At 37.7% G+C, this 19,786-nt stretch overlaps 1 protein-coding gene across 1 annotated transcript in view; it reads left to right on the top strand.

The window, feature by feature from the left end:
* The window catches only part of LOC129240499 (division abnormally delayed protein), a 113,475-nt gene that overhangs the window by 32,844 nt on the left and 60,845 nt on the right, over window positions 1-19,786 (top strand). The window contains exon 2 of the mRNA XM_054876336.1: window positions 19,499-19,642. Coding sequence (XP_054732311.1) covers window positions 19,499-19,642 — 144 coding nt within the window. The remainder of the gene's footprint in view (window positions 1-19,498; window positions 19,643-19,786) is intronic.

Below are 19,786 nucleotides of genomic sequence, written 5' to 3' on the forward strand. Positions count from 1 at the left end.
TGATTTTTTTTTCTTTTGTCAATTTGCACAAGGTTTGAAACTTGGATTTACATGGTTTTATAGTGGAATTATATTAAATATATTTGTCATTAAAAAATTAAATAATAAATAAACAAAAAAGTTCAAATTTTGATGAGAATTCGTTGCATTTTTTCTGTTTTATAAAAGTTTTGATTAAAAATTTCAAATTTTGATTTTTGTTGCGAAGACCAATGCGATTTTTGACCCACTTGAAACTTTCACTGTGTTATACCAAAATTCCATAGGCTGTAAAACTGCATACTCTAAATTTTTATAAAAATTCTAATTAAATATTTAATATTTTTCCAATATGCACAGGGTTTGAAACTTGGACTTATATGGTTTTCATAGTAGAATTAACCCAGAAGAAAATTAAATGAGAAATAAGTAAAAAAGTTACAAGTTTGATGAAATTTTTATTTACGGCAAAATTAAAACTAAGTTAACTGAAATCGATTACATTTTCCATGAAAAAAAATTTGAAATAAATACGAAATAATTTAAAAAGATAAAATTTTTATCAAAATTTGCGTTTTTTTCGTGTTTTTGTAATTTGCGGTGAAACTTAAACTAAATTAATTGAAATTAATTATATTTTTCATAAAAAAAGTATAAAAAATTAAATACAAATATGCGGCTATAATATCACTTAAGTGGGAAGGGGGCATCACCGGAGTATGTGGAACTCATCCCCGTGCTGCCCTGAATCTCTTTTGCACTTACTTCCCATCAACTTTCACGTTATATCCAACGCTGCTCAAAATGCAATCAAGTTAAATGAATTTGGGCTTTGAAGGCAATCTCTCAAGGGGCACGGTATCATTTTCAAGTAGTTACCACCACAATTCTCTGAATTTCGGACCGATCTCTCTATTGGTAAACTTGAATTTGAGGGTCGTGATAGAGGAATGTTTTCAAGTACGCAGGATTGGAACGATGGCAAAATCTGCACCTAAACGGGTACCTCCGTCTTCACTGATGGAATCGGGAGTCGTAGCAGGAGTTCTCTCTAAATCAGACTATTTATCTATTTTCTTAATATTGCAAAATGCTACATACAAAATGCTTAGGGAGCGAGGGAGATATTGACATTTTTTCCGATAGTCAAGCAGCGATGAAGGCGCTGACGACGCCATGGCACAGATCCAAACTAGTCAACTCCTGTCAGAAGGAGATCAAGTCTATTGGACGTGTAGGTAACATATTTCTGATCTGGATACCAGAACGTAAGAACTTAGAGGGATATGAATTTGCTGATGAGTTAGCCAGGAAGAGGACTGAATTGATCTCAGAGACCTCCTACCCGGTCATTGGTATCCCCTCACTGTTGTTAAAGGGAAATTGCGCAACTTATTTCTCAGGAAAGCGCAGAAGAGATGGGGCTGCATTTATATACTATTTCGAAAACTCTTTGGCCTCAGTACAATAGGCGTCGGACGCAGAAAGTCCCAAGGGCTGCATGCCATTCAATTTCCAAACTCGCAGTTGTGTTTACCGGTCATTGGACAATCACACGCAGAAAAGCTAGGTTTACCATTTACTCCTCAGTGCAGAAGCTTTTGGGACTTTTCAGAGAGGGAGACTATTGAGCACTTTTTCTGTAAATGTCCGGGTTTGGTAGCATTGACGCCAACCTAAATTTCATCAATCTTCTCCATTACATCATCTCTTGCTGTAAATATCCGCTTGTTGGAGATCTCATAATGCAATCGAAAAGACCCTTTAGTGCTACTTGGGTGTACCGGAGTGGTACTCCAACCATTTCACTTACCTACCCACATCATTAATATCCAAGAAGAAATCAAGAGCCCAAATGAATGGCAAATAAATGCCAAGACAAAAAGCAAATGGCGTCCTTGATACAAAGGAAAAATCATACACCATCTCTAATGTCATGAGACAAATTATCTACTGGAAGTGATTACATGTCCATAATTTATGTTATGAAAGGATCCAGTACCGTGAGCAATAAACATGGAAAGGCTTCACCACCAAAAATGCCAAGAAGTAACTCTTATACCTTTATTAATGTAAGGGTATTATCAAGTACTATTATTGATGGTGCGAAAAAAAAATAACATATACCTTCGTTCATGTCATGGAATATATCGGATATCATCATTGATAATAATTAATATCATGGGAGATATTATACTCATCCCATATAGCATAATCCATGTCATGAAAAATTACGTACCGTTAGTGTTAAGCATGGGAAAAATCATATGTGATCATAAATGTCTGGAAAGAAATACCTAATATGTCATCAATAATTTCGGGAAGATATCACCTACCATTATTGATCTCGGCAAACTCAGAAGCCTATATTGGTTACTACATCGAAATTCTCACATTTCTGTCGGAAGTAAGCTCACCTTTTCTCTCAGTCACACTAACTTCTCCAGCGCCACTAGTAATAGGCCTCTTCTATTCGCCATTTCCCCCTTAATGAAACATATTCCATTCAAATAAGCTATGCATAAATTATTGCTCACACAAAGCACCGATTAGCTGCTAGTGGCCACTTATGTATGTACATGCATGCATATGTATGTATGTACGTATGTGCAAATTAGCAGAGGTTTTCAGCAATCTCACATATTTCAATTAACAAAATTCTCTGCTAATGCCACAGAAGAATTCCTGAAATATTTTAGATTAATTATAAATAAATATTTACTAATTCGAGCACACATTTTGAGTAAACAAACAGCGTTCACACAAATTTTGATTAAGTACTTTATTTTCGGACAATCAAAAATTTTGTATTCTCCTACCGCATATGCATTTTTCACAGAATCGTTGCTCAACCCCATACGAATTCTACAAATAATTAACAATGAACCACATTTACATTTAAGTGTACTCGTTAGACTCGCAATCAAGTCCACACAAATACATACATACATATGTATGTGCATGTGTATATAGTAGACGGAGCTTCGGGCACGCCCTTATTAGCTATCAGCATGCTTAAGGGGGTGTACATGTGTGTGAGTGTGTGGACGATCGCGGCATGCAACCACAGAATCCTAATTAAGCCAGCAGCATAATTAGCGAAATTACTCTTTCATAACTGTGCACTCACCAACATCTATGTTTATATGTATGTGTGTATGTGCATACGTTGGTGGACTGTTGAACGCCCAACAAAAAACAAAAACTATTCAAACAAATGCAAAATGCAAGCTTCCCACTTCCCCACTGTAGATACATAAATGCAAAGGTTCCAGAGTCTATACATGGAAATGTATGCGAAAGTATAGGTAGGGTGGGATACACACTGTTAACTAGATGGCATTGTTCGCTTAGTACTTATGTACATGATAGATACATACGTTTGAATGTACATATGCATGTGTGCAAGTGTACAAGCACCGGTTGCAATGGTGTTTAGGGACGAATAATTGTAATTTCCGATTGCATTTACTGCCAAACCCACCACAGCAGCACAGGCCTAACAACCCCTTCTCTAACTTATTCACTCACTACATCTGTCACCATCCACCTGCGTAAGTGCACACATACACACCGGCGAGCCATAATTGTGCGGATTATGTTTGTGTGTATAAGTACTCGTATGTATATTTCCCCTAAATTCATAAGGAATGAGAGTGTTTGAATTTTTAAATATTTTACGAAGCAGTGGCAAGCCGTGGGGAACCTCAACAGTATAACGAGACTCATATGCGTGCAGTAAGCTCACCGAATGCACCCTGTGTTGGGCTGCTCATACACACACTCACATGCATTTGTTCTCATATTGTAAATTGCAAAGTATCAATTCCAAATTATTTTAATGGTGTCATTAGTGAACGTAAGCCGCATAGGCGATCAGATAGACAATTAAACAAACCGACAATTAAACAAATAAGGAGGTATTTGTGTGAGGTACTGTGTGGGAGAGGCAACAACTATGGTAGGAAAGCATTTCGCAAACTGTTAGTATTGTATTCATGTGATTGACGCTAACAAATAGTACTTAATGAAGGTGCTTATAGATTTTCATACGCACACACATATATGTGAATGTATGTGTATATACACGGGAATGAGTATATTTGCGCTGAAATATTTTTACAGAGTTTTCAAAAAATTAAATAAGCGGAAATAGTTGCATCGGAAAGTTTGTCTGGCGTTTGGTGTTTGCACTGCGATTTAAAGTCTTGCAAAAACAATTTATTGGGGAAATTCATGCTGAGTAAAGAATTTGTGAATGATCTAGGATTTGAGTGCACATACATGCATACATACATATGCAACTAATTCATCGAAACGAGTCTCGGTAGGAATATTTTTATGCCGCATGGAAATGCAAAGAAATTTCGTTAATTTTTTCCTTTTTTTTAATGCACTTTAAAATCGATCATTTTCCCTAATGAATTTCAATATTTTTACTGCCTTGCTCTATAGTGTAAAATTATAAATCTGCGTACTAGACAAATGTCAATTGTGGCATACAAAACAGATACCGTCTAGGTTTTCACTCAACACCAGGGCGTCACTTTTGAAAGGCCCTTTACTTGTATTTTGAAATTTCGCGCAGCCAATCTCAGTCCACTGCTCTTCGTACCGAAAAATGTAAACGCGTTCTTCTCGAAACTACATTACGAGCCAGTCAGGCTCATAACTCGAAAATATCTAGGCCCCTTAATATGAAATTTTATCTGTACATATACGTATGAGGTACACGAATTTGTAACAAAATATTTTGTTACAAAAAAAATCAAATATTTAATCAAAATATTTAAGTATAAAATAAAGTGTTTAAATAATAGTATAAAATATTTTTTATAAAAAGCATATTAAAAAAATTGTATGGAAATTCGAACTTTCCGTTTTCATAATCGATATGAGGCAGTTTTGTTTTTGACAAAATATTTTTAATATAAAAATTTTAAATAATAATACAAACTATTTTTTACAAAAAAATACTAAAACACAAAATTTTTTTTATAAAAAATATTAAAAAAAAATAGTTTTTTATAGAAATTTAATTTGATTAAATTTTTATTTTTTTAGAAAAAAAAAATTTAAATAATAATACCAAATATTTTTTATAAAATTTTTTTACAACAATAATACATAAACAAATATTAAAAAAATTACTGATTATAGTAATTTTTGGAAAAATATTTTTTATAGAAAAATTTTTAAATAATAATACAAAATACTTTTCATACATTTTTTCTTAAATAATAACACATAAAAAAATATTAAAATATTAAAAAATATACTGATTATAGTAGTTTTTTACAAAATATTTTTTATAGAAATTTTTTTAAATAATAATACAAAATTTTTTTATAGGAAAACTTTTAAACAATAATACTAAATATTTATTATAAAAATTTTTAAAAGTAATAATACATAAAAAAAAATATTAAAATATTAAAAAATATACGGATTATACTAATTTTTGGAAAAATATTTTTTATAAAAAAATTTTTAAATAATAATACAAAATATTTTTTATAGGAAAATTTTTAAATAATAATACTACTACTTTAAAAAAAAATTATGCAAATACTAGTTTTTTTTTCAAAACCAATATGTAAAAAATCCCACGTACTTCTATAGCCATTCAGATGCATAATTGAAAAATATTTTATTTATTCACTGTCAATTAAAAGCTTCAGGTGCAATTAGCCCGGTAGCGTGCCGTTCCAAAAACCAACTTCGTTAAGAGAAATTTGCGCAGCCGCCATATTTTTTGAAAAGAAAAACAATAATAATAATGTAAAAAGTTTATGAGAATTAGAGCAAAGTACCTTTTTCATAATTTTGATTTATTTTATTGTTCCGCTGAAAAAATAGCGAAATACATGCTTCTTCTTTCCGCCACTAGGTTGGCTTAACACATTGGAAGCTTTTTCTATAACTTTGCCATTTACCCATGTTATCGTGTTCTGTTTTGTGTACAATTTTGTTATCACACTTGTAGACCTCATGGAGGTAAAATCATCTCAGCACCTTCTTCTCTGTTCCCTGCACGGCTATTGCGGATTTAAATATCCCACGACTGGTGAAATTCATCAGTAGCTTGAAGCGGTTAATACGAACGTAAGCCTCTTCTTCCTTTCTCCACTTGTTTGGTTCTTTTCCTTCTTTTCCCCCGCCCTGTGTGGTATCACAACGGAGAAATTTTGAATATTAGTCCAAGCGGGCGCCCTCGCATGGGCAGGTATTGTCCTATAGCATCCTATCTTGTAGACATCTAGTATGCACAAATCCTGCAGAAATGCGTACTCAAACAATCCCAGTCTGTTCTCTACTTTCTTTACCTTAGTTGCCCAACTCTTTCTTTGTTAGTTGTCATCGGCCGTACTCATCCAGGCTTATGGTATGCAGATCTATAGGCTAAATCCCAGTAAGTACGACAAGGAACCTCACAACGTACAGCCTGGATCTCGTAGCAGATTCGATATTCCCTCGAGGTTATACATATTTCGGAACAAGAAATCTGGCTGCTCTGCCGCTTGACGACATATGCCCCTAATTAGCAGAGAAAGTGTCCTGATAATAGAGCCTTATTCGGGTGGAATGAACTCTTTTGTTTCTGAGTGTTCGATTGATACTCAAAAGGTCTGCAAATAGCTTATTGATAACCATAACTAAATATTAGGCGACCATCCTGCGATTTTATTTATAAGGGCGGAAAACACATGGACCTTTTAGCCAGATGGCTGAATGATTTACATCCTCCAAGCACAGAATTGCATATTTATGCAAAATAGTAAATATTTTATAATCACAGGAAATTTCAATGATCTTTAGATTCCATCGCATTTTAGTTACGTTTTCGCTGCACTCCTTTCTTTAAACGGCAACTAAACTTCGTAAGCCGGTATTTCGGATAATTAATACGAGCCCAAGCGGAAATTGCATATCGCAACAAAAGCGCCTTTTCTGTTGCTCATTTGTTAGTTTTTGCAGTAAAAATTCAGTATATGCAAGCATATTTAGAGGCGCGCCAACACTGAATTTCCTGCCGCACTGAAACTACATCCTGCGGCCATCCGCTGTGGCTCTAGGCACTCGCGCATAGGTTTTTGTAAACTCATTTCATGTGAATGCAGAAAAATTCAAATTGAATCGCCGTGCGGAGGGCAGTAGACGCACGGAATGGGGCAGGTATAATGGAAAACGTGCGCGATTTTTTTGTTATGCAGGAGGACATATACCTATATATAAGTATAGTACATATGTACGTATGTTAGCAGCTTTAGCACCTTGCCGCGTAAAAGGGTGCGTTGCATGCAACATAGCGCCCGGGTGCGCACACAATTCAGCGTCATAAATGCTTGATAATCTCATCGTTACATGGAAAAAATGGCGTGGCACGTGAGCGATGTGCACCACACGCTTGCCACCGTTGTTGCTGTCAACGCCAAAATGTTTTTGTATGTAAACAAAGCACACAACAAAGCGCTGCCATTGTTGTTGCAACTATGCAATTGTTAATGTAACAACAATGGCTGTTGTTGGTGTTGTTATTGTTGCGGCTGTGGCGGTTGTTGCTTGCCTCAACAGCAGAATTTAAATTATGTTGCACGAACGTGCTGCGACAAGCACTGTTGCGTTGTTGTGGTGAGCAGCGCTGCGCTCCGCGGTCACTGAGGTAACCGATGTATGTATGTATGAGTTTGTGTGCACTTGCGCCGCGCATTCAACTTGCAACATATCCTGCCAACGACGCTGTGTGCGTGTGCGCGTTGGCTTGTGCCACTTTTGTGACGCTGGTGGTTAGCTTGCTCCATTGTTGTAGGCTCGCTCGCTTGTGCGCTTAGTTGACTGACTCACTTCTCGACTGGCTGACTGTCGCTTTCACTGGCGCCCTAGCGTTCACCTCGTTCGGCTCGTCCTTGCAACGCGAATGTAAACTGGAGCGCTCCAATTTGCTTTTTCCATTTTCTGCTTTCCAGCCGAGTTTTTGGCTTGTAGTCTCTTTGGCTTTTATTGTTTTGACGTTTTTGTGGCATGCACCTCACCACCATGCCACACCATGCAGCGTTGTTGTCGACATTACTTTCACAACGAATGCGCCTTTCCACTGCTGCTCGTTTTTTTATTTTTTTTTGTTTTGCTGTTATTCTTCATGCCATAAACGTGCAACGTGCAACGCGTAACGCGGAACGTGTTCAATTGAATAGCTGCCAACTAAATACTTATTTCTACTGCCACGGACCGAACGCTGATGTATGCACGTATATGGACAAAACCACGCACAAACGGGCATACTTCATTCTCTCCTTTATGTGCATTTGTATGTATGGATGAGCCCAAACGTGCAACATTGTACTTTTATGTGCATTGGAGGCAGATTTATATTTGCAACGCGAATCACAGCCGCGGTTGTCTTTGGGATATTTACGTTGTTATTGCGCCAGCGTTAAAAGCTTTGCGTTTTACATACAAACACTCGCATTGCCACATGTTGTATGCAACAAATTAGCTGTGGAAGCCTTAGAACAACTTGTCTCGCGATAAATATCCAACTAGCCTGTGTATGTGTATGTTATGTGATCTACGTGTACGTATGTATGTGTTTGTGTTTATAACGGTTTCTTATTTGCCTTGCATGGGATCACATTTTATGCGACATTGGCAGCTTTTTCGCACCTAATTACTCGGCGGCACCTTCATTGGCAAGCAGACACAAGCATGCACACATACATACATACCATCAGAAGCAACCCTGCAAAAAAGTGCACGACTAATCTTTAAAAAAATATCCGGAGACTAGTTTCCAGTTCAAGGGTTACCAGATTTGGCCCAAGGTTGATAGATTTACAAGGTTTTTCCAATCAGCTATGGTGAAAAACAAAATTGTGTTATCAATTTCGGCCACCACATCACCGGATACTCGGCAGCCGAAGAACGATAGAATAAGAGGTTGCGCTTTTCGAATTCGCTGTATTGTCTGACTCCGAGAATATACTAGGTTGCTCAATAAGTTTTGTGGTGCGATAATAAAAACACAATTTTTATAGTTTGAAATACACTTTATTATTCAGTATAGTCTCCCTGAACATCAATACACTTGACCCAACCAGATTCCAATATATGAATTCAATCCCTAAAGGAATGGCTGCAAAATGCACTTCCACATCTGTTATGAACTCATCATTTGATAAAAATCGCTTTCCGTATATGAGTTTTTTAAGGTGTGGAAGCAGATGGAAGTCGCTTAGAGCCAAATCTGGTGAATTCAGGGGATGCTCCAACAATTCGAACTTTAATTCATGGATTTTAGCCATTATCAAAATGCTCTTGTGATGATGGAAAAGATTAATTTTCTTTTACAAACTGGGTATTTTCTCACGAATTTTTTCTTTCAGCTGATCTAAAAGGTTGCAATAATATTAATAATTTTTTGTTTTACCAGTTTCAAGGTAATCCACCTAGAAAATTCCTTTCGCATCCCCAAAAAAACTGATGTTAACAACTTCTTGGCCGATTTCTGGACACGAACCGCAGAACCAGATTCACAACACACTTTTGCTTCTTGTTTTTAGTTAGAATCTTGGTGATAGACCCAGGTCTCATCCATAGTGATTAATGGAGCCAAAAACTTTACTTTACTCTTTCGAAAACGCTCTAAATGTTGCCCACTGTTGCTCTTTCACTCCCTCGACGATTTTCCAAAACGATATTCTGAGTTCTTTTCTACGATTTCTGGTGTTGTTGCTATTTTTGGGCGTGCTTGACGTGCATAATTGACGGCGAAAAGTCCTTATACACTTTCAATATTCGTTCATAAATTTCCTCTGCTTTTAAACAGTCCTAAAATACAAATTCTATCTCTGCACGATATTTGCAGAAATTATACACACTTTTCTGCCACGCATCATTCGCATAAAAACACATAAAAACAAACAAATTTTCCTCCTCTTCTTTGTTTGGCTCGTTCGTTTTGTATTGATAAGGGACCTGACGTCAAACTTGTCAAAATGCGAAAAATAAAGTAACAGTTTTGTGAAGACGCCATCTTCTGTATTTAATTCGCCTTGCGGCAGCCGAATTCTGCCCGCTCATTTCAAACATATTCATTGTACAAAAACACTAGCAAAAATACTCTTCTTCTTCCAATTTTTTGATAGGCACACAAAGAGAGTGTAACAGGCAGTCAAGAGTTTGATGAGGTGAGTGCTTGGTCTTTTCGCTGGAACATATTGGTAGGGTTGCTGCAAGCCAAATGTATTAAAGGTGGTATCGGTAAATCAGCTGATTTGTTTTTTTTTTTCGCCGTGCCCATTTGACTGTCAGCCCAGAATGAAAGAAGGCGAATTCATTCTTTGTTTTCTACTTTGCCAATGCTTTTTGTTGGCAATTAAACGTACAAAATATTGTTGTTGGTCTAGTGCCACCATCTGAAATGGATGTGCCTTCGGTTGCTGAAGATTACAAATTTTATGGTAACATTAAAAACAATGAAATATCCATAAAAATACAAAATAATATCTTTGACTTGGAAAACTTACAATAACAAATATTTTTAATATGTTGCTTAGCTGTAATAATGTTTTTTTTAATGGGAAATATCTAAATTTGTACGAAATTTTTTCGACTCTTTGACACGATTTTCTATGAAGTATAATTTGTTATGCAACCATATTACATAAAATAGCGTTTTGAAATCAGGTGACCTCAGCTGTGGGCATTTTTTTGGCAACCAGTTGAGAGTGTTTTTACTTATGGATCAGTAAAATGGACGCATTCACACTCGTCCAATCAGCCGTTTTTCAGACGGCAACGAAGCAACGTGAGCGGAAGCTGTGTTAATATTTTTCGTATAACACCAACATAATCTCATTTGCTCCGTATACAAACCGCTGTCATAACCCCGATGACGTCAACTATAAACAGCCACTCCACTCGCACATGACGGCCATAGCATAGAGTGAAGACTACAGCTTGCGATTCTGAAGGCAAGAACCATCGCCTTGTGGATGTTTATTTTTAAAATTAAATAAATACAAATTTATTTGGTAATATTTAAATTAAAAGTAAAAAATTAAAATTTATTAAGCGCTTAGAACGAAAAAATAATTAATGCAATTAGTTTTGCCCATCCCAAGATTTAAGTTCTGCTGCGCCAATGATCTACCCTAACGGCTATCGCGTTGCCAATAATTTCAATTTTGTTTAGCCAAAGAAAATGTTCGAAAACGACTAGTCTCAGGACATGCCCATTCGGGTACAGAAATGTACAATTGGTCCCTTTATAGGACATGCGCTAACAAAAGGAAACAATTCATTTCATTTGCAAAGGTCGAAAGTGGCAGTAGTCGCATGTTCCTTTGCGACTAGTCCGCATTTTTTGAGGGCAGTGCAATGTGTCTGTGTGTGTGTGTTTTGTTTTGATTTTCTTTCTGTTCTTTTTTTTTTTTGTTTTTTGTGTTTCGCTGCTGCGCTCAGTGACACAGTTCAGCGACGCAGTGTCAAGTGTCGCATGCGCGCGCCAAGTGCACTCGCCGCTTGTAATCCAATTAACAAATGTGCTGTGACAGTTGGCAACACTTGGCGATATTTGAAACTTTAAAAGCAATTAAATTTGCATTTCAAGCGCTTGAATATAATATATTCACGAGTACATAGAATATGTGTGTGAGTATTTTTATAAAGCAGGAATCTCATATGGACGCATAAACAAACATAAATATTAGACTTAGAAATATAAAACCATTCTAAAGTCAAAGAATCTACTTGCTTTTCAATTCAAAATTGTTTGATCCACACAACCTAAAGCTGTTATATATCATCTCTCTTGTGCGTTCTCAGCTAGAAAACCTTGCATCAACTGGCTAAAATTTGTTCCTCATTGCATAGCTTTTACCTTAGGCAATAAATAAAAGTCATATAGCGCATGATTTGGCTCATAAGGGGTACCCTACCTCTCTAGAAACCTCTTGAGAAACCAGGTGGAAAGAGTGGACGCATAACTTTAGAGAAGTATGCTCAGGGCATTTATTCACTCTTTCACTGCGCTCAGCAAGAAAGTGCAGGTTAGAATACTGGCTACTAGTTCGACCTCCAGGAACCTCAATAAAGGTGTAAGTACCCATGAATATCGAAAAGAAGCAATCCAAACTGCTTTGAGCCGGAAAGTAAGAGACTGACCTTGGCGTGGATCCTCCTCAACGCCTTTTTGGACATTTTGAATACGTGCTCTTGATGTAACTCGTCATATCTCGGCTGCTGTCTGCGCGCAATCGTCACTTTCCTCGTTTCATAGAGAAACCCGCCATGAATAGTAAATGAAAATGAAATTAACTTCGAAAATTCTGAAGTACTGAATTGTAAATGAAATCAACTAAAAACCCGGTACAACAGCGCAAGCTTGGCATGATCATCATTGTTGGGTTGGTTTCTTCGTCTGTTGCAACATAAACCTCCAATTGTATCGGTTTCGTGCTTGCATTCTCCATGCCCGAAGTCCCAAAAAACTTGTGTCTTCAACTACACCGTCAAACTATCTGAGCCTTATTCTTCTTCCCAAATTGGCATATTCATGTAAATATTTTCCGAAGGCTTCACATCAGCAAACTTCTCTATTGTTTCGTTGCACTTTTGGCTAACTGATTCCACTTCACTCAACAATTTTTTTTCTTTATTACTGAGTTTTGTTTCTTTTCCGAAATATGCGGCATGAAAGTGAAAGACGTGCACGCCTCGTATATGTATAAAAGTGTGTGTGTGTGCGAAGGTTTGAAGTTGCCACGCTGCTACCTCTAGAATTTATTTTTGATACAAAAATATAAGCTTTGCATGTATTCATTACTCTTATGTTCGCCGCCCTGCTTTGTCAGCACTCTTTAGCATCAGTGAGTGCTTCGCTGTGCCCTCGAAACTTTGCCAAATGCCTAACCTCAAAGAGAGAAGCGATTACTTCAACGAACGAATGCACAAATAACCACAAACGATTGCAATAAAGTTGATAAAGAAAATGAAATTAGGAAGCCACGAACAATTCGATCTCCGATGCGTTGCATTGATCCAAATCGTTCCCCTTCACCACTACTCCAGCGCTTTTGTACTGCCTGCATTGGCTTTCACTAGACGTTGCAAAGGATAAAACAGCAGGCCACTCACTAGCAACATTAACCAAGTTTCCACAAAAGTAGACACAGAAAAAAACTATGTCGTGCCTGCCCCTAAATTCCTCAGTTCCTCTGCTCTCATATCCATGCAGCACGATTGTCCTTGTTCATCGGCTGCCCGCACGGTTGCACGTTTGCACGTTTCCACTTTGCAACGTTGCACATGATTTTGCTTTCTATTGGCGACCGAATGTCTGAAATAGTAGTCGAATAAAGAAATGCGCATAAAAAGTGCAAAGAATGAAAATAAGAAAAAAAAACAGGATTCCTACTTCGACCACAAAATACTTGCATTTTTCATATGTTGTACTCGCAACAATAGCAACAACTATAATCAAATTGAAAGCAGATTCAGATACAGATGCCAATGCCATTACTGTTTTTGCTGGTGCTGGTGGCGGTGCTGGTGTAGTTGCTGCAACCGATATATTCGACAGAGTGTAGCAGGTAGAAGCGAATTGAGTTATAAAGCACAAACTACAGATCCGATTGCAAATGGCAATTGCAAAGAAATTTCGAAATTCAATTCAAATGTCATGTTTTATGTGGCGACGATTGCTAAATGTCGACCCTGACACGCCGGACCAACGAAATAGCCAAGCTACCACAGCAAATAGCCAAATAGCCAGTGTTGTTGCATAGCCTCCACACACACAAATGCACACATACCGATATGTGCTGCACGTGACAGCCAATGTGCCGCATGGACGTCACACGACTTCGTTTCTCCCAGCGTTCGAGCTTTCAATTCACATGGGCTGACAACCGAAAGATACTTTCACATGAGCTGGACAGCTTCACTGGCTCCTCAATAATGTAGTAAATGCAAATGCTCGTATCCCACCAAAAATGCATGTGGCGGCAGACATGCCACAAATGCTGAAAAACAGGCTGTACTTGAATATGTAAAATGTACGTCGTACAGAACAGAGGACAGGTTGGCATAGACATCTAAAACTCATTGATCGTCGTATACAATTTGACGTGCAGTAATGTCGAAGTAGAATTTCCAATGTATGTATAAGCTCTTCGGTCTTGTTTTCTGAGATTCTAGAGCATTTGAAAAACTCGTGAGAAATCAAGCAGCCTTACCAAAGTTGTGTCATGCTGCACTACTATTACTTGATGCGCGGAGTATGACATTGGTCGCCTCTCACTTTGATGGCATTATACACATAGGTGGTATTCCAAAAAGAAGAACAAGCAGTACTTAAAGTTATTGTCGAAATCATTGGCTGCAGCTCTCTTGGTGGCGTCACAACTGGTTGTCAGTGTTTTCGTTGCTTAAGTCGTCACCCCCACATAACACATACAAATAGGTTCATATGTCTGGCCCCCACTTTCGGAGAGATGGAAGAGCATTTTCGTCGAGCGCCGCCGTTCATACCTTTATTATGGACAGATTAATACCTCGAATGCTGTCAGGCTTTCACGTCTTTGTTCGGCATCGTACACGCTCCTTCGCCAAATAAATATCTGAAAAGGGGTGGATGATGTGATAGTATGTAGAGTGTAGAATGATATTCGCTCACCAGGAGTGGCATCGGCTTATCGATTCTGAGTCCACAATAGCATCTCTCACAATAAACCTCCTTCGCATGATCCTTAAGAACAGTGCCATGAAAAAATAGGTTTTTTAACTTTCGCTTGTTTTGCGTAAATAAATGCACCGAATTACTTTAATTTTATTTAATCGAAAAAACTCTTCTTATAATTTTAAGAAAAACTCAATATCGCTATCAAATTTTGGCAAAGACAGTTTCAATCATTTAAACGTAACCGCAAACGATTCATGGGGATCCAGAAAATTCTAATAAAATTTTAATTAAATTTAAAATTTTATCTACGAGATTTTCGCGCAGTTTTCTTTTTTGCGTAAGCGGACTTCTGCTACTATTAAAACAAATTACTTCCTGTCTGTTTGATTTGTTGGTTATGGTTCTTTTCTTTTAGCCTTTTCTTCACATTATAAGAAAATGTATTTATTGTAATAATTAGTTATTATTGCATAAAAATAGGAATTAAAACTTTGAAAAATTAAATTAAGTTAATTCATTGCAGATATAACAGTGACAGAAAAACTTCCTATCTGGGGCATATTTTACGGAATCCAAAATATGAACAGTTGCAACTCATATTGCAGGATAAGATTTAAGGAAGAAGAGGTATTGAGCGCAAGCAGTTTTCTTGGTTGAGGAACATAAGGCAGTGGACCAATAGTGGTTATGAGTGGTTATATTTTGCTTACAGCCTTTTGGAAGCAACACAACGCAAATTCACTTATTGAAGAGAAACTTCTTAGGCTTCGATGGACGAGCGAGAATGGAGAGTAAAATTTCAAGGCCATGCAACGTTTTGGGCACTTTCGTTGCGCGATAGAGAAAAAAATATAACGTAGAGAAAAAGGAGAGAGAGAGAGAGCTATACCTTACATATATCTTAGATACACTTAAGGCTATTATTCTTGAGTTTTTCCTTGTGGTTGTTAATTTCTATTGAGAAATAACACTGCCAACATTTTGGCGCTTGTTTGTTGGTGTAACCTTTTAGGAAATATATTTTTAGTGTCTACTTTTTGGCGTTATATTTCCTTGGCGCCTACTGTTTGGGGCGTTTTTTGGTCCCAATTTTTTCGGGGTTTTCTTTTGGTGCCTACTTTTTGGCGCTTATTTCCGTTTCCTGGCTAGTGCTTGTGCGTACTATAAAGTGCTATCCACTCCGGCGTCGGATTTATTGGTATTACCTTGGGGTAATTAGTACCGTTGTTGCGGTCCTGAAATCGCTGCGTTTGTGCGGGTGATAAACGCTCGGAGTAGTGCGCGTTGTTGCCACGGTTTGTGTCCGGCGTTTACCTACACCGGTCGACCCTTCTCCGTTTTTTGTAAATTTTGTCTATTCGTATTCTCTGCAAATGTTGTGAATTTATTTAGATATATATTCTTTCTCTCTCTCTCATTCTCCCTCGGATCTCTCCCTCTTTCTTTGTCTGCCTTGAAAGTTTCACTTCTGTTATGTGTACTACGCTACACGCACTTTTCTTATTTTTTTTATAAAATTGGTTAATAATAAATAGTAAAGTTATTTTTAAATGAAAGTGTGATCTTTTGGCAACGTGTGAACGATTTAATTAGCGCAACAAAATCGGCCATATTCCCGATTTACAGACTCAGCGAACAATTTTATGGGTAACAAATTCCTTGTGTAAAAAATCATTACTTGTTTTTAAACCTATGTTAGTAAAAAAATAAAAATATATGTATGTAAATTGGATTCCTGCCCCTATTGCAAACTTAAATTCACTTGAATAAAGTGAAATGAAGCCTTAATCCACTGACGCAAACGTGCGAACTCGCATTCCTCATTCATTCTCCCGGCCAAGGTTAAGTGCTTGCTGCCATTTATTATTTACGCCTCTCCGACTTTTCATTCAGCTTTGTTTTTCTTTTTTCCACTTTGCTCTGAATTTACCGAAAATTGCAACGTGATGGTCATGTTGCAACACAAGTGGGCGCAGCCTTGCGTATAGAGACACTTTTGAGCAAATCATGCAAATCTCTCAAAGGGCTCTACAGCAATTCGATGTCATTTGGGCTATTTTTGTTGTTCCTTTCCTTATTGTCGTGCATGGCATTAGGAAACCAGCCTATGCGCCTTTATATATGCCAGAATAGTGAAAAGTAGCGCCTTGTGTCACATACTGCATTGACATTTGGAAATACTCCAAAAAATTGTGGCAACTCATAAGTTAAAAGCGTTGCAGTTGAAGTGACGCCATATGTGCCAAGCACACACATACACATACACTCTTGACAACTACGCGCATCACCTCATAAATGGAAAAACACTCGCCCACAAGCGCACAACAGTCGCATAAACGCACCTTGACACCAAATGGCGCCAGGCAGCAGACACTTTTGCGCGCCACTTTTCCCATTTTTCAACTTTTTTCTTAAAAACTTAAATCTTTCCCTTGTCGGTATGTGTATGCGTGTATGTATATGCAGTTTATTTGAACGCTGTTTCATGAATTTTTCAATTTGCGAACAAATAGTTGAGTCGCCCTACGCCCCCTTCGAACCAGCAGCACCCAAATGGGAGAGTGATGAAGGTTACATTTTGTTATTTTTGCTGGATTTTAATGTGCAACATGGCTTGCCATCGTCTGGGTGTCATTGGAGCGTAAAACATATCATTTTGCCTCAGATTATATTTTTGTGCCTGTGCACACGAAATTTATGCCCCACTCACACTAAAGTTAGTGATTTTTTTATTTAATCAGAGTTAATCTAGGAATGTGAAAAGAGCTCTAATGTGACACACTCGTCATTCAGTGCTAAATACTTCACGAGGTGAAGAACCTCTCTAATTTTTCCGATTTTCCCACTTTTATTACGTTTTTAAAGAAGTCACTTGTGGCTTATTAGGCCACTAAAACCAGTAATAATCACCTCACGAACTTATACAGTCTCATAAAAAAGTTCATAGGAAATCGCTCTATGGTTTGTACTTTTCATTTTATAAAATTTTTATTTCATAAGCCAATTGAGAATTGCCTGACGTAGGCAGTAGGCGAATGAAACACGAAAAGCATACTCTGAACGAACTTTACACTAACAGTGTAATATATAGGGATAACGGGTGTTTTTAGAGGTACCGAACTTTTGTTTTTTAATAAGACATCAAAATACCATTGGTTTGATTTTAAAAGTTTGTAAATTTTATAACCGCCTAACCGATTTTGACCGTGTTTAACAACGCACGCCAGTCGTTTCTTTCTCGTACTAATCGGCAACAGTTGGACACACCAAGTGAAGCAAAATCATTCTCCACCAACGCCTTTCCACCAACATCTCTCTTTACAACGCAGAGGAGGTCTTCCTCTTCCTGTGCTACCACCAGTTGGCACCGTATCGAATATTTTTCAGGCCAGCCAAGGTAGCCGCTGGATCTTTATTCGCTACATTATGTCTATGTCGTAAAGCTTATACGGTTTATTGTTCCATCGGTAACGTGCATAGGTCCAAAAATCTTGCTCAAACCCTCCAAGGGACGCCTCATCGGATGTTGCCAACGTTCAAGCTTCTGTGCCATATTATAGGGCGGGCATGGTGAGAGCCTTGTAGAGTGTTAGTTTTGTTCGTCGAGAGATAACTTTACCTCGGGTGTTTAGTCACCTCAAATGCAACCCATCCAGTCATATTTTATTCCACGAAACTTTCCTTCTAGGTTATCACTCGTAGTTGCTTTAAAGGCCCAATCCAGTGAGTTTAGTTCAATTTTATTGGGTAATAGTGCATTGCGACCTCTGTGTAGTCTATTGTGCTGGACCACGAAGCTATAAGAGAAGGCTTCTAATCAATTTAAGCACCTCTTCGGGGCTTTTGTTTTTTATCACCAATGGATTTAGGATCACCCGATCTATATGAGTGAATATTCGTCTTGCGTGGGCGCGATTGGCGCTTACACCCGTTTTTGGGTGTTTAGCCGAGCTCCTCCCTCCATTTGTAGTTTGCGTCTTGATATTGTTCCACAAATGGAGAGCCCTACAGTTTTAAACCGACTCCGAATGCCGAATTGCAGATATTTGCCGGGGTTTTCCATTGCATGCCGAGGCGCGACCTCTATTAGAAAAAACGTTTTCTTCCTTTTAGTGCTCCATTCCAAGGGTCTCGAACTTGGGCTCTACCGAATGGTGGTCATGCACCCCAACAAATTCATCAATGGTGGCCGCCCCACCAAAAATTAGTCTATAGGAGTCGCTTCCGAAGAAACTAAAATTAATCCATTAAGAATACAATTTTTGCATTCTGGATTTTCAAGGCTCTCAGTGGTCAATGAGTCATCTGTGAATTAGCGGGTGATCCAAATGTGAAAAATAAGTTTTACTTGACCAGCTGCTTTCACACATACATTTTTAGCATTTTTTTTACTTCTAAAGAAAAGCACCCGTTACACAAAGTAGTCCGCCATAGATGTGTAAACATCTTTCCAACTTCAACGCATTGAAGGCATGAATTCTGCAATTCAAGCAAATTCCATATTTTCGTTTTTTTGTGAGCACTTCAGTTGTAAATTGAAGTGTGTGAGTGAACGAGTATGTATGTGTGTGTGTGCGCAGTTCGGCGAAAGGGAGTTACGAGTAGGCATTGCACTCAATGGCATTGCTTCGTGAATTTCAAAAGTGTGTAGCATTGAATGCATATCAATTAGAGAGGAGCGCACGAAAGTATTTCGTTTAAAATTTTGGCAATTTAGCCAATTTAGGCAATTATTTATTGCGTCAAATACCTCTGCGGGATTTAGCTATATAAAATTGCTTGTTTATGATTTTGATTCACCACTAATCAATTTTTATTGTCATTTCACTTTTCCAGGTCATATTTGTGGCGGCCAGTGCTGCACGAACGCGACTGAATTGGAGCTGAGACAGAAGTCCACCGCCGTATTTGAACGTCTGTTGCATCACCACACCAAAAGTCTAAGCGGCATACTCGTCTCCACGGCGAATTTGTTTCAAAGTGAGTGCTTTTTTCTTTTTGGTCAATACTTGCACATGTAAATTCTTTTAAAAACATGGAATATTTTTTGGATGAATTAAAATTCATGTCAGCTTTATTTTGCGTGCTGCCGTTTTTATAAATCAGAATCTTTACGAACACACA

This window comes from Anastrepha obliqua, chromosome 3, assembly GCF_027943255.1.
Source record: "Anastrepha obliqua isolate idAnaObli1 chromosome 3, idAnaObli1_1.0, whole genome shotgun sequence".
Taxonomy (NCBI): domain Eukaryota; kingdom Metazoa; phylum Arthropoda; class Insecta; order Diptera; family Tephritidae; genus Anastrepha; species Anastrepha obliqua.